At 43.2% G+C, this 15,602-nt stretch overlaps 1 protein-coding gene across 4 annotated transcripts in view; it reads left to right on the plus strand.

Annotated features, from left to right (window-relative positions):
* ANAPC1 (anaphase promoting complex subunit 1) overlaps nucleotides 1-15,174 on the plus strand; it is a 99,299-nt gene extending 84,125 nt beyond the window's left edge. For all 4 annotated transcript variants that reach the window (XM_027554519.1, XM_027554518.1, XM_027554520.1 and 1 more), the window contains exons 45-48: nucleotides 759-854; nucleotides 2,679-2,877; nucleotides 9,306-9,440; nucleotides 14,806-15,174. In XM_027554519.1, coding sequence (XP_027410320.1) covers nucleotides 759-854; nucleotides 2,679-2,877; nucleotides 9,306-9,440; nucleotides 14,806-14,921 — 546 coding nt within the window. In that variant the 3' untranslated portion in view covers nucleotides 14,922-15,174. The remainder of the gene's footprint in view (nucleotides 1-758; nucleotides 855-2,678; nucleotides 2,878-9,305; nucleotides 9,441-14,805) is intronic.
* The last annotated feature ends 428 nt before the right edge of the window (nucleotides 15,175-15,602 follow it).

Genomic DNA, 15,602 nt, shown 5'->3' on the forward strand with positions numbered 1-15,602 from the left:
CTGCCTGCTGAGGAATACTGCCACTTAGACCTGTCACATACCCGAGGTCACATAGCCAGTAAGGGCTGGGGCCTGTGCTCAGCTGAAGGCCACAGGTCTCTGCTGAAGGCCACAGGTCTCTGCTGAAGGCCCACGCCTGCCCTTGACCCCAGCTGGGCTTGCTATGCCACCGCCCCAAACCTGTTCTGCTCAATGTTTCTGCTGCATCTTGGTGGCTGCTGGGTGCCCCTTCTGGATCCTGCTCTTGCCAGCCCTCCCCACGGCATAGCTCTGTGATGTCCTGTCTGCTCGTTTTACCCAGCTTCTTTCATTCCTCTCCTCTATAGCACTTTGAGCCTTAACTGTTTCTTGGAACTTAATTTTGATTGTATTTTTATTGGTGTTTAATATTGCATGCACTCTGATTTTATAAAGACCTAGCCTTTTTTCGGAGAAGGCGATGGCACCCCACTCCAGTACTTTTGCCTGGAAAATCCCATGGACGGAGGAGCCTAGTAGGCTGCAGTCCATGGGGTCGCTAAGAGTCGGACACGACTGAGCGACTTCCCTTTCACTTTTCACTTTCACGCATTGGAGAAGGAAATGGCACCCCACTCCAGTGTTCTTGCCTGGAGAATCCCGTAGCAGCCTTTTTTACCCTTTTATATCATTCACTGCAGAATGTGAGAATGGGCCATCATAGTGACTATACAGTTGTTCTTTGATTTGATTTTAGAATATACATTGTTGTGCTACAAAAAGACTCTGACTTTCCACAGAAACAGGAGCTTCTGGATCTCTTCTCTTCAGTGCTCTATGAATGTGTGACTCAGGAGACCCCAGAGATGTTACCTGCGTACATAGCGATGGATCAGGTATGGTTCAGAAAACCTATCCTAATTCTGATGAGCATTATCCTGTATTTCAAATAACATGCCAGACAATACAGTAAGATTTCCTCTATGTCCATCTTTTTAGTTTCTCATTCGCTTTTAGAATCTCAGAAAAGAAATCTCTTATCAAAGTTGAAAGCTCTTTATATACCAGAAGCTTAGAGTTTATGATGACAAATGGGCTCTCTTACTCCAAGGGTTCCCATTCTCCCCTCTGGCCTCTTCCTCTGACCAGGAGTGCACGCTTCCTCCCTTTCTCCCCTTGCATCTTTGTGTGGTCTTTTGCCTCCCTCCTGACAAAGCCTTTTCCTGGAAAAGCTTATGCAAGTGAACAGTAAGTGAGCAAACAGTGCCCTGGAGGTGGCAGTAATGTGCAGTTACACCTGGTGATTAAGCTCACAGAAGTCACAGTGTCAGCATGTGGGGGTTTAGGGAGCTGGAGTTCTTTTTAAAATTTCTTTTGTGTTATTGTTGCTTTAAATTAAGAGTCTAAAAGGGGTAATGCAGAAGATAATGCTCAACAGCTTTCCTAAAGGATTGAACTTATTTATTTTCTTAGGTTATTAGTAATTGTTGCTTTAATTAATAAGTCCTGTCTGTCTCTTTTATGACCTCATGGATTGCAGTCTGCTAGGCTCCTCTGTCCATGAGATTTTGCAGGCAAGAATACTGGAGTGCGGTGCCATTCTTTCTCCAGGGGATCTTCCTGACCCAGGGGTCGAAATCCCATCTCCTGCATTGGCAAGCAGATTCTTTACCACTGAGCCACCTGGGAAGTCCTATTTAGTAATACATATGGCTTTTTAATGTTGTCATATCACTGAGACTCAGATTTGCCATTAAATTAAGGCAGTAGCTTTCTAACTTGGCTAAAATTTATCTGGGAAATCTTGACAGTACAGATCTTCAAGTCCCCTTCCACAGTTACTGAATCAGAATTTCTGAGATTTAAGTCCAGGATCTATAGTTTTAAACAGCTCAAGTGACTATGATATAATGAGTTCACAGATAAGAATTTGGGACTCAGTGTCAAAGGAGGTAATCCCTAATGGAAAAAGAATCTCTACTGAAGAACTGAGTGGGAAAATGCAGGAAATAATTCCCCAAAACCTGTTTTGCAAACAGTCTTGATTAAAAAGGCCAGTTGCAGAATAACCAAGTGGGCCTAGAGTGCCCCTACTGTCGGGCATCCACCTTTTTCGGTTGGTAAGTATGTGGTGTCGACAGCGGTACCGCTTCTCACAGTGTGTCTGTGTACAGCAACCAAGTCATGAGTGGTGTTTCAGATGATGGTTGAGAGTGTGTTCTTTTCTTACGCTCTGAACTTTTAACTCTTGGCAGTCATGGGCAGGTACCTATAGTGGAACATCCCTCTGGCTGCAGCCATGGTGACTTTGGCAGATGGGTCCCAAGAACAGTATTGTCAATAATACAGGTTTTGCCTCCTGACCCCTGGGATCCCTGGCCTGATCGCGGACAAATCATTGTACCAACTTGGGTTTCCCAGAGGGGCTCAGCTGTAGACCTATTAGGTCTTCATTTCTCAGAGCCATTGAGCCAAGAATGAGCTTCATTTGCCTTCACCATTTTTTATCTGAAGGCTGTTCATGTTCGTTTTGAACAGAATGACCATGTACCTAAACCCACTAATGGGCTTCTCTGTGGCACAGGCTACATCAAACACAGAGCGAGCTCCCCCTGCCCTTCCTTGATCTCATGACCATATTAAAAAAGTGCTCCAGTGTACAACACCAAGGAAGTGACGAATCTTCACTCTTTCAAGTGGATTTCTGTTCTCTCTGCAAGGCTGTAAGAAGACTGGGAAGAAGAGAAATGTCTGAGACATCTGACCTCTGGCAGATAAAGTTGGTGCTGGAGTTTTTCAGCTCCAGGAGCCATCAGGAACGGCTGCAGAACCAGCCTAATCGCGGGCTTTTTATGAACTCGGAATTCCTCCCTGTTGTCAAATGCACTACTGACAACACTCTGGACCAGTGGCTGCAAGGTGAGAGCAGCACTGCACCCCTGTCCTTCGAGCTGCACTGGGCCTCAGGGCTTTCTGTTTCAACCTGTTTTCCTTGGTAAGCAGGTTAAGTCCTAGTACAATCGCAAATGGCTGTAGATGTCATGTTTCCAGTTAGGTGAATTACGCTCTGATTATCTGCTCTAACATTTTTTGAGGATAGAAAGTGGGATTTATTTACTGAGGCCACGCTGTGTGACATGTAGGAATTTTAGCTCCCCAACCAGGGATCCAGCCTGCACCCCCAGCATCAGGAGTTCCGAGTCTGTTGTTTTGGTTGCACTGGGTCTTTGTTGCTGTGCATGGGCTTTCTCTAGTTGCAGAGACTGAGGGCTACTCTTCGTGGCGGTGCTCAGGCTTCTCACTGGGGTGGCTTCTCTTGCGGAGCATGGGCTCTAGGAATACAGGCTTCAGTAGGGCTTAGTAGTTGTGACTGGAGGGCCCTAGAGCACAGGCTCGGAAGTCGTGGGGGACAGGCTTAGGTGCTCCACAGCATGTGGAATCTACCCGGACCAGGGATCGAACCCATAGCCCCTTCGTTGGCAGGAGGATTCTTATCCACAGAGCTACCAGGGAAGTCTAGGAGCTTGAAGCCTTAACCACTGGACCACCAGGGAAGTCCTGACTTCTTTAACAGATGTATGTAACTCTGCTCTATAATCATGGAGAGAATGTATAATGTAGCATTTTAAAAACCACTTGACACTTAGAAACTTGTTTCATCTTTTCCAGCATCAGATCCTGTTTCTTTCCAGTGCCTCTCTCTCCTGTTTCTTAGGGGTGTGGTGTGTCCCCTACCTGACCCCAGTTTTTCTGCCTGCATCCTGTGCACACTGAAAACTTGATGTGAGTTTAGAGTGAATGCTTGTTTCACCAGTTCCGTGAGCCAGTCCGTGAGGACCTGGGACTTCTCAGTAGAAGCTCTGCCTTGTGATTGCAGGGGGAGTGTGAAGTTACTCCTGACAGGGTAGAAGTGATTACGGAGGCAAGTGATGGGGCCTTCTGATGTGTGGAAAGCTGTCTAATATGTGATATATGCCTGAAATCCATTTTTAGTAGTTAACTCCTTGATCTTTTTATTCTTTTCAGTTCTGATGCTTCCAAAACATATTGGATAGCAACTTGGTTTGAGTAAATGCTAACCCTCATAATATCAGTAGTAACAGCTTTTGATTCTATAAAGTTGTTAGAAAGTGGTTAAACCTAGGGATTTGACTGTGATTATGTTTGGAGCTGTCTACCTGTTGACTGCACCTGGTTGAGGCTCTTCTGCCTGCCCCGCCCCCAGCCCTGGGGTGACTTGTTTCTCCAAGGTCCCAGCTGCTCTTGCTTTTCCTCTATTTTATTTAGATAGGAAATGGAAATGAGGGGGAAGGGGTAGAAGGTTAGCTTGAGACTGTCTTCACCCAGCTGTAGAGTCAGGGTAAGTTCTGTCCAGTTACTGGAGGTCAAGGTCAAACGGATGCAAAGGAGTAGGGAGAAGGATGTGCACGAGAGTGGGGGAGAGCCCACCAGGGCCCCAGCCCAGAGGAGGGGTAAGGGGGAGTGGTTTTTGGCAAACACCAAAGGAGCCCCTCGCTCCCCATTTCCCATCTGTCCCCATCTCTCCTCCTGAATTAACACACAAGCTGTTTCTTTAAAAAAAAGTTTCTGAAAAAATTTAATTGTATGCCAGATTGTGAACGATACATATGCTGCTGCTTGCTGCTGCTTAGTCGGTTCAGTCATGGCCGACTCTATGCAACCCTATGGATTGTACTATGCCAGGCTCCTCTGTGCGTGGAATTCTCCAGGCAAGAATACTGGAGTGGGTCGCCATTTTCTCTTCCTGACCCAGGGATCGAATCTGGGTCTCCTGCATTGCAGGCAGATTCTTTACCACTGAGCCACCAAGGAAGCCTGAGGGATATGTATATGGAAAACAGCAATTTCAAAGTCCCCGTGTTTAACACCTGCATCTGCTGTGTGATTTCTTCTTGAGATTTGCAAGGTCATAAAGTTTCAGAATTTCTAAAAATATGATAATCGTTTTGTTCTCATGTTTGGGAAAAAATACCTGTTATTTTATAGATGTTGCTGTTCTGGTTTTATTCAGTTTCGTGTTTGTTCACCCATAACGGGCCCTTGCTGTTGATAAGAAATGAGTCCCCAAACCTTCACGGATTCTCTGACATGCACGTGTCGTATGATGTAGTGAGGCTCCGGCAGTGACTAGAGCGCTCTCTACAACAGCCCTGACTTGCTTTCTCCTCCCTCCTTGTTAGAACGGCTGGTGGTTTACAGTGTTGTTCTGAGCCTTCACCAGATTTGGCTCGCCACTCTGATTGCCAACAATGTGTATTTCTTTATTTTTTTTATTGAAAAAGGACCGTCACTTAAAAAAGTCTTTGGTATGTGGTCTCCTCTCCCGGATGCTGGCAGCTTTGGGGTGGAGAACAGTAGAATAAACGAAGATGCAGGGCCTGTGCAGCAGCGCTGGGAATGTCGTTTGTGTTTGTGTCTCAGTGAAATCACAGGCGACACATGGACTTTTAAGGCCGCTCACTAGTAACCCAAACTAGTGCAGCAGATTGATCGTATTTTGTTGCTGTTTTGTGATTTATCTCAATTAGATTTTAATCTTGAGCAAAGAAAATTGGGTTTAAAGTTTAAGAACTTAAAATTTTTGTTTACTTTTGCGTTTTATTATGGAGAAATTTAAAGCATAAGGCAGAGTAAACATAATAGTATCATAAACCCCGTCAGGCAGCTTCAGCAGTATCCACATTCTGCCATTCTTGTGTTCTCTGTAGCTTCCCATTGCCCTGCTGTAGTTTTCCAAATTGTGCCATTTTAGGTTCCTGCTAGCAGTGGGATGCATTGCAGATTTTGGCATTATCAATCTAGTTTTAGACAGTCTACTGAATATATAGTGGTGTCTGATTGTAGTTTTAATTTGCATGTCTGTGATGACTCATCATGCTAATTATTTTTGTATGTGTTTATTTGTTACTCATACATCCTTTGCAAAATATCTTTTCAAACCTTTATTGTTGCTATTATTTAGCACTAAGCCATGTCAGACTTTTGTGAAACTCCATGGACTGTATGTAGCCTGCCAGCCTCCTCTGTCCATGGGATTCTCCAGGCAAGAATACTGGAGTGGGTTGCCATTTCCTTCTCTAGGGATCTTCCCAACCCAGGGCTCCTGCATCTCCTGCATTGGCAAGTGGACTCTTTACTGCTGAAGTGAAGTGAAGTTGCTCAGTTGTGTCCGACTCTTTGTGACCCCATTGACTGTAGCCCACCAGGCTCCTCTGTCCAGGGGATTTTCCAGGCAAGAATACTGGAGTGGGCTGCCATTTCCTTCTCCAGGAGATTTTCCTGACCCAGGGACTGAACTCAGGTCTCGAACCCAGGTCTCCTGCATTGTAGGCAGATGCTTTACTGTCTGAGCCACCAGGGAAACTTTGAGCTTTGAAACCTTTACCCATGTTTAAAATTGGCTGTCCTATGATTATTGAGTTGTAGGAGTTTTTATATATTCTGGCTGAAAGTTCTTTGTCAAATATGTTTTGCAGTTATGTTCTCCTACTTTATGCCTGGCCTATTTTTTCCAGAGTGTTTTTTGATAAACAGAAGTTTTAAGTTTTGATGAAGTCAAATTTATCAGTTTGTTTTAGGGTTATTATTTTCTGGGTGTTAAGAAATCTTTCCTACTCTAGGTCATGAAGTTTTTTTTTTTTTTAAGTTTAATATTAAAAGCTCTATAGTTTGATTTTTTGTATTTAGATCTATGATTTGTCTCAAACTGATTTTTTTTTTACATGGGGTGAGATAGGATTGGTCCTTTTTTTTTTTAACTTTAAATATGGATATCTAGTTGTTTCAGGACCATTTGTGCAAATGACTTTTTTCCTCATTGAATTGCTTTGGGGCCTTTGTTGAAAATCAGTAGACTGTGTAAGTGTGAGTCTGTTTCTGGACTCAGTTCTGTACCATTGATCTGTTTGTCTTTTTACCAGACACCCTCTGAATTACTGTAGGTTTAGAGTAAATTTTGAAATTTTGTAGTGTAAATCTTCCTGCTAAAGCAGTATCAAGAAGGATATTCATAGCCCTAAATGCTTACATTGAGAAAGTCTCAAATCACTAATCTGAGTTCTTACTTCAAGAAATTAGAAAAAGAAAGGCAAAATCAACCCAAAGCAAGCATTTAAGAGCAGGAATCAATGAAATTGAAAACAGAAAAACAGTAGAGAAAATCAGCGAAACAGAAAGTCCTGGACAGGGAGCTGAGTGGCTGTGTTCCCTCTTGCCTCTGCCGAGAAGCTGCCAAAGCAGGGCCTCTCTTGCTCCCTTTATCAGGCCTCGTGCTGCCGCCCAGGTGTCCCACCTCCCACCAGACTGACATCCTCCTGTTAGGTCCAGTGGGCTTCTGGTAGTGTTCCTGGCACTCCATCTCCTTCTTAAGGAAAGTGATCTTTCTTGACTTTTGTGACAGCTCGCTTTCCCACTTACCAATTGTTAAAAGACAAATTCTGTTTTGTCCCTGTTTCACGGTCTGTCCTTCCTTGCCTTTCTGGGAGTCACTGTTGCCCCCTCCTCCCTCTGCTTCTCTTCTTTCCTGTGGTAGCCAATCCATTACCTTAGCCTTTCATTCCTAACTCTTAAACATCTCGTAAATCTGTCCACATTTTGCCACTTCTGTCTTATAACAGTGATGTGTTCTTGCCTGGACAAAGACGGTTGAAGCCTCCTGCACGTCTTCCTGCTTTTTACTCTCATCTCCCTCTCGCCGTCTCTAGTCAGCTGACAGTGGTCTTCTGAAGAGTAAATGGATCTAACTCTCCTGCTTAAAATCTTGCAAAGGCTGCTGATTCAGTTGTGAAAAAAATCTTTACCATTTGCTACCAGGCCCTGTATGACCAGCAAGGCCTCTGTCTCTCTCCACAGCCTCTTTTTTGTACCACCTGCTCCTCATAAACTCTACTCAGGCCCCCTGGTCCCTTCCACTTCCCCGAAAGCACAGAGCTCTTTCTCACCACAGGACTGGTGAAGGAGCTGCTTCCCATCCCAAGAACCTTTTCCTCTCATTCTCTGCCTCCCCAACTCATGCTCATTCTCACAGCCTCCATGTAAATATGCCCCTTCCTCCCAGGCCTCTGTGACCACACTGCCTCAGGCACCTTTCCTGCCATTTTCACTCCTCTCTTTCTCTCTCTCAACTTTTTTCTCTGTATTATCAGAATTTTTTTATCTGCAAGAAGCAGCAGGCCTGACTCAGCTTGGCTCAAAAAGTGTTGTTTAGTCACTGAGTCGTGTCCAACTCTTTGCGACCCTATGAACTGTAGCTCACCATGGGATTTCTCAGGCAAAAATACTAGAGTGGGTTGCCATTTCCTTCTCCAGGGGATCTTCCTGACCCAGAGATTGAACCCATGTTTCCTGCATTGGCAGGCGGATTCTTTACCGCTGAGCCACCAGAGGAGCCCGGCTCAAACAGTAGGACACATACAAACTTATGTAATTGGAAGTCGACAGTGACTGTAGGCTGAAGGGACGTCTTACTGCAGTGGCTCCAGCTCTGTCTCTCTGAGGTTCCATCGGTTATGCTCTGTGCCATGACTTTATCCTCAGAGTACTTTTTCCTGATGGCAGAACAGTAACAGTTCTTTGCCACAAGCTGCGCGTTTCCGTAAGAATGAAGAAATTTGTTTCCTGCAAGCCTCTAGCAGACATGTTGTCAGGCATCTCCTTGTGTCTCTGAACTGAAACTCATGTACGTTCCTTGATCGTTTCTGAGGGCAGAGTGTGTCACTCGCCCTGAATGTCTGTCTGCCTGTCCCTGAACCAGTCAATGTGTTGGGGAGTGACACTGCCTGGATAGCCCCAGACCCGTGGTTCTCACAGCGTGGGTTCTGGAACAGCAGCAGCAGGATCGCTTGGGAGCTTGCTGGAAATACAGTTTCCCTGGCCCCATCCAGGAAATTGTTGGGGTCCACTCATTTGTGTTTTAATCAGTCCTCCGGGTGATTCTGATGTTTGTTAAAGTTTGAGAACCTCTGACCAAGATGAATCAGGATCCAGTCCCCTCACGTATGAGCAAGGAGGGAAAGGTGGCAGAGTGGGTATCCGGGAAGATGACCGTGGTGACCACTGCATCTCGATGGCACTCATCCTGATTTGTAATTAGCATCTGTTTGATGTTAGGTCTATACTATCTCTGTCCCTTACAACACGCTAAACTCTGCAGTGATGGGCACTCTGGCTGGTTTACCGCAGTAATGTTAATGCCCAGCATAGGAACTGTCTGATATATGGTAGGTGCTCAGTGAGCTCTTGATGAGAAAATAATAATAAGAATTCGTTCCTTGTGCCTCTCCGTGGTGTAATCAGTTGGCTCTGTTCCATGTGTGTCTCCCTCACAGCTGGAGGTGACAGGTGTGTGCACGCCTACCTCAGCGGGCAGCCCTGCGAGGAGTCGCAGCTGAGCATGCTGGCCTGCTTCCTGGTCTACCACTCCGTGCCGGCCCCGCAGCACCTGCCGTCCATAGGCCTGGAAGGTAACTGCCTCTGGGCCCTCTCTTCACGCCTGTGTTGCCCACTGATGGGTTTAGCTTCTTGGTAGGAGGAACTTCTACTGCGTTATTTTCTCTAGTTAGACTTTTGGCTTCGTTCATGTTTGGAGGTTATTGTTGACATTTTTTCCCCAGAAAACAAAACCAAAAGACTCTAATAAAACTACCTGAGCTTTCCATATACATAAACCTTTATTTCCATTCAGAAGAGGACAGATTCTTTACAGGGCCCCAAATACCGGTGTATACTAATAAGCTAACATTCATATTGTTCTTCTCTGTTAATTGACTTTTACTAGTTATTTTTCTTTATTTTCTGGGTTTTCAGTTTATATCTTTAAAAAACACATAATATTAATTTCTAGTATTATAAAACTTTGAAGTGATAGCAGTCTAATTTTGTATGTATTTGAATATTTCTATAACAGAGTTTGAAGTTTTAGCATCTGACTGTATTTTTCAGACTGTAGAATCAGATACAAAATCTGTCCATTTAATCATTTAAAGTGTAATGACATTATTGATACCTGTCTGTCTTGAAAACCTCAGAAAAAAATGCACTGTTTAGAGACCTCTAGTTGTGGCCACAATGGAATTGCTTGTATTAGACAGACTCTCCCACACACCAAAAAGCTAATATAAAAGTGGACATCTTCATAAAGCTTAAAGGCATTGGTGGCAACCCTACTAGCTGGACTTGACTGAGGAAAAAGAATTCCTGAGAGAAGGGAAGCATTTGAGAAGCTCCGTATTTACTCTGGCATTCTCCCAAAGGCACTTAGCAGACTCGTTAGAAGAAGTGGAGTCGCAGAAAAAGCAGACTTGTTAGAAGAAGTGGAGACGCAGAAAAAGCAGATTCGTTAGAAGAAGTGGAGAGGCAGAAAAAGCAGATTCGTTAGAAGAAGTGGAGACGCAGAAAAAGCAGACTCGTTAGAAGAAGTGGAGAGGCAGAAAAAGCAGATTCGTTAGAAGAAGTGGAGAGGCAGAAAAAGCAGATTCGTTAGAAGAAGTGGAGAGGCAGAAAAAGCAGATTCGTTAGAAGAAGTGGAGAGGCAGAAAAAGCAGCAGTGCTGCTGGGCGGAGGAGCCGGAGGTTGGATTAATCACTGCCCAGGCCTGGGGCTTACGGAGCAGAATCCCAGATGGAGGAAACCATAGGAGTTCAAAACGCAAAACCTGGGTGCTCTCTTCCCTTGAGGCGTTTATCAAACCTTAGTCTGCACGCGCACAGGGTAAAACTTCAGGAAATCTAGCGAAACTAGGACACTAAAATACAAGCGGCGATTTCAGCAGCACTGCAGTGCCGAGGAAACAGAGGGCAGTGCTCGCAGCCCGCCACGGTGGAGGCTTTGGTAAGCCTCCCAGACAGACCAGCCCTAAGACCAGTCTAGGACAGAGCTGACAGAAGAAAAATTAACCTTTATAGGAGGAAGAAAATACCTCTTGAACTTGTGTAATTTTTAATTCACAGTATCAGTGCTGAATCAAAATGAAAAGACATAAGGGGAAAAAGGGTAATATAGAAACAGGCTTGAATGTGATCCACATATTGGAATTATCAGACTTAGATTACTTCAGTGTCTGGAGTTACTATGACTAATATTTCCAAGAAAATAGAGGGAAAGATGAAGAATTTCACCAGAAATTTGGAATCTGTAAGAAAGAGTTAAAGGAAATTCTAGAACTGAAAAATATAACTAAGAATTCAGTATGTAGAGAATTGCCTGGCAGTCCAGTGGTTGCCCATGGCCCAGGTTCAGTATCTGGTAGAGGAACAGACTCCAAAAGCCATTCCAGCAGGGTGAAAAAAAAGAATTTGTTATGTAGGTTAGTTAGCATATTAGACATAAGCAGATAAATGAACTGGAGGACAGGTGTGTAGAAAGTAAACAGTTCGAAGCACAGAGAGAAAAATGAGTATCAAATTCAGAAAAGAGAGGAAGAGACATTTGAAGTACAGTGAAGTCAGACATGCATGTATCCCACAATGAGGAGAGAGAAAAAGAGAAGCAACATTTGAAGAGACAGAGGCTAAGAATTTTGAAAAATGGATGATGGACCCCTATGCAAGATAAATGCAAGGAAAACCACACCTAGTTGCATAATAGTCTCTACTAAACAGACAAAAAAAATTTTCAAGCATAGACTTCCTTTTTCATCCAGGATGGAGTAACAGAGATCTGATTTACTATACCACCTGAAACAAAAAAACAAAAAGGCAGAAAATCCTGGACACTGCATATGAATCAATGGCTTTTGTATCAGGCAGTGAAGAAGAGTGACCCCTAAGAGATGAGAAACAATGAGATTAGCTCTGTGATTGCCCCAGCTAATCGCCTTGACTGTTTCCAGACTGGGGCGGGGGCGGGGAGACAAGGAGAGGGCACCCAGGAAGAACCTGGAGGACTCCGACAGCTGAGAATGCAGGGAGCCAAAGGAGCTAGAGTTTACATGATGGAGTGCCGGAGAGGAAAGAGCAGCAGACGGAGAATGCCAGACACATGCAGAGGGTCCCCCTCCAATATTAGGAGCGTCTTTATTGCTCAGCACACGCATGTGAAGAAATTTCCCGAGGCTGAGGAAGAACTCTCCAGATGGATTAGAGGGCACATTCCCAGTTTATGCAGATTCACAAACAGTGGAAACAGTGGCAGATTTTGTTTTCTTGGACTCCAAAAATCACTGCTGATGGTGACTGCAGCCACAAAATTAGAAGATTCTGGCTCCTTGGAAGGAAAGCTATGACAAACCTGGACAGCGTATTAAAAAGCAGAGACATCACTTTGCTGACAGAGGTGCATATAGGCAAAGCTATGGTTTGGGAGCAGTCATGTATGGATGTGAGAGTTGAAGCATAAAGAAGTCTGAGCACCAGAGAATTGATGCTTTTGAATTGTGGTGCTGGAGAAGACTCTTGAGAGTCCCTTGGGTAGCACGGAGATCAAGCCAATCAATCCTAAAGGAAATCAACCCTGAATATTCATTGGAAGGACTGATCCTGAAGCTGAAGCTCCAGTACTTTTTACATCTGGATGAAAAGAGCCAACTCACTGGGAAAGATCCTGATGCTGGGAAAGATTGAGAGCTGGAGGACAAGGGGCTGACAGAGGGTGAGATGGTTGGATGGCGTCATCGACTCAGTGGACATAAGTTTGAGCAAACTCAGGGAGATGGTGAAGGACAGGGAAACCTGGCCTGCTATAGTCCATGGGGTCTCGGGGAATCAGACATAATTTAGCGACTGAACAACAACAGGAACAGGGCCTGTTCCCACAACTTCACAATTCAAGTGGCCTTACTCAGGAACATCTTGCCTCAATAATGGGAAATATTTAGCCTTAAACTAAACAGAGTTCTAATCCCACCTAAAAAAATATTAAAAGCACAACACAAAAGGATTAAACTTTTTTCAAGTAATGTGACTACATTCAGGAACAAAGTTCAAGAATACAGAAATATGAAAATATCCAGCACCCCGCATTGATGTCTGGCATACAGAGGAACAGGAAAACAACTTATAATGAAAGAGGTGAGAAATCAGTGGATGTTAGTTAGCAGACAAGGACATTAAAACAGGTATTATAACTTTGTTCCATACTTCAAAACATTAAGAGATATAGAAGATACAAAAAGAATCTAATTGAACTTTTAGAGATGAAAACTATACTTCTGAGGAGAAAAATACACTGAATTGGATTGATAGCAGATTAGACATTGCAGAATAAAATAATTGTGAGTTTGAAGACACAGCATTAGAAACTATGCAAAATGAAGTGCAAAAAGAAAAAAAATTGTAAAAAAGGGAACAGAGCATTAAAAATGGAGGAAGAAATTCTGGTACTTCAAATATCCAGTTTACAAGAGATTGAAGTCCCTGAAGAGAAAAATGGGGGAGAGGGACAGAAAAAAATACTTGATGAAATAACAGCTGGAAAGTTTCCAAGTTTGGTGAAAACTGTTTCAAGTCCAACGAATCCAAAGTCTGAGAAACATAAAGTTATGCTAAGGTATGTAATAAATTGTCCCCCCAAAATCTTAAAAGCAGCCAGAGGAAAAGAGCATGTTACAGAGAAACAGAAATAAGAGTGCATATTCTTCATAGGAAGCATGGCCAGTGATAAGTTAATGGAGTAACATCTGTAAAGAACTCAAAGGAAAAACACTATGCCCAGCAAAAATATCTTAAAAAAAAAAAAGACCACAGAAGCTGAAAGAAATCATAACCAGCAGACCCACACTACTGGAAATGTCATAGTAAGTCCTTTAGACAGAAGGAAAATAATACCAGATGGAAATATGGATCTACACAAAGGAATGAAGAGCAGAAAATGGTCACTACATGAGTATATACATAAGGTTTGTTTCTTTCAAACTACTTTTTAGAAGACAACTGACTCATAAAAATGATAACAATGTACTACTGGCGTTTGTAAATTCTGAAAAGTGACGTGTATAATCGTAGCACAAAGACTGGGTGGGAAGAAATGGAAGTATAGCCATAAGGCTCTCACTACCTGTGAATAGGTGTAATCTCACTTGAAGGTAATCCGTGGTAAAGGTAATACTATAAATCAAAAAGCAAACACTAAAAATAAGAAAACAGAGTTAGAGCTAGTAAGCAACAGAGGAGGTATAATGGAGTCATAAAAGTACTCAGTCCAAAAGAGGGAGAGGAGAGCAGAGAACAGGCAGAGCAAATAGGAAACAGATACTAGGAGAAATGTTTAAACCTAACCAGAGTGATGGTCACATTAAGTCTGAATGGTCCATAGTGTATCAGAACATTGGAGGTGTTTTCATAGCTCTTATGCATTTGTTCCCTGTCTTTGGTTTTAAGGAGCTCTTAGGAAATCTGTTGATGTTTATTTGCTAAGTCATATCTGACTCTTTGTGACCCTTGGACTGTAGCCCACCAGTCTCCTCTGTCCATGGGGATTTCCAAGCAAGAATACTGAAACAGGTTGCCATTTCCTTCTCCAGGGGATCTTCCTAATCCAGGGATTGAACCTGTATCTCCTGCATTGGCAGGTGGATTCCTTACATCTGAGCCACCAAGGAGGCACTGGGTGTATTTATTTATTATATTTAAATAATATGTGTATGTAGATAGTATTGTTTCACATATAGTTATGTCAGTTTCAGAAGTACAGAATGGAATAAATTAAAGTTTTTTATCAAATCATCTCCTAGAGTGTATGAGGGAAATCCGTAAGGTAAGTAGTGTCTTTTAACAGTTGTTTTCAAAGAGAAGAATACCAACTTTAGAAGTGATTGTGTGTCTGAAGCTTCCTTGAAAGAGGCTGACTTTGTTGAGTGACGTGTGACCCTTCCCTTCCATTCCATTTCTTCAGGGAGCACAAGCTTTGCGGAACTCCTCTTCAAATTTAAACAGCTGAAGATGCCAGTGCGGGCCTTGCTGAGATTGGCTCCTCTGCTCCTTGGAAACCCACAGCCAATGGTTATGTGATCATGGCTGGTGGTAAGCCTACCCTGAAGCGTGACTTCTGCACAAAAAATGTGACCAAACGACAAAGCTAAAGAAACCTTTCTAAGTTTTATAATATAGCTGGGGGGAATGAGCTGCACAGACCTCAGTGTATTTTAAAAATCCAAGTGTTTCAAATATCCCAGAGACTCTGTTGCTGTCGGCATTAACGTGATAAGATATATAAAAATTAGTTGAAATTTTACTTTTGTAAATAAAATGTTTTGGTTTGTTTTCAAAACTCTTGATGATTAAGATTTTTCAGAGTAGAGCAGTGGGCACTGGGGTGTATATTAGTTTTTGGAATCTTTCAGCTCTGGTGATTCAGGTGAAGTGGCTTTATGCTCAGGAAGGCAGTTTTTTGCAGGGGGCATTATGGAGATGTGCACTATTTTTTTTTTTAATTTATTTTTAATTGGAGGATAATTGCTGTACGACATCCTGTTGGCTTCTACCATACAAGAGTGTGAATCAGCCATAAGCATACATACACCCGCTCCGTCTTGAACCTCCCTCCCCCTCGCTCCATCTCATCCCTCTGAGTTGTCACTGAGCACTGTGTTGCACTCCTGTGTAACTTCCCATTAGCTGTCTGTTTTACATACAGTAATGTATTTGTTTTTTAAAAGGCTCTGTTATATAATTTTACTTTCTGCAGCAACA

This window comes from Bos indicus x Bos taurus, chromosome 11, assembly GCF_003369695.1.
Source record: "Bos indicus x Bos taurus breed Angus x Brahman F1 hybrid chromosome 11, Bos_hybrid_MaternalHap_v2.0, whole genome shotgun sequence".
Classification (NCBI taxonomy): Eukaryota; Metazoa; Chordata; class Mammalia; order Artiodactyla; family Bovidae; genus Bos; species Bos indicus x Bos taurus.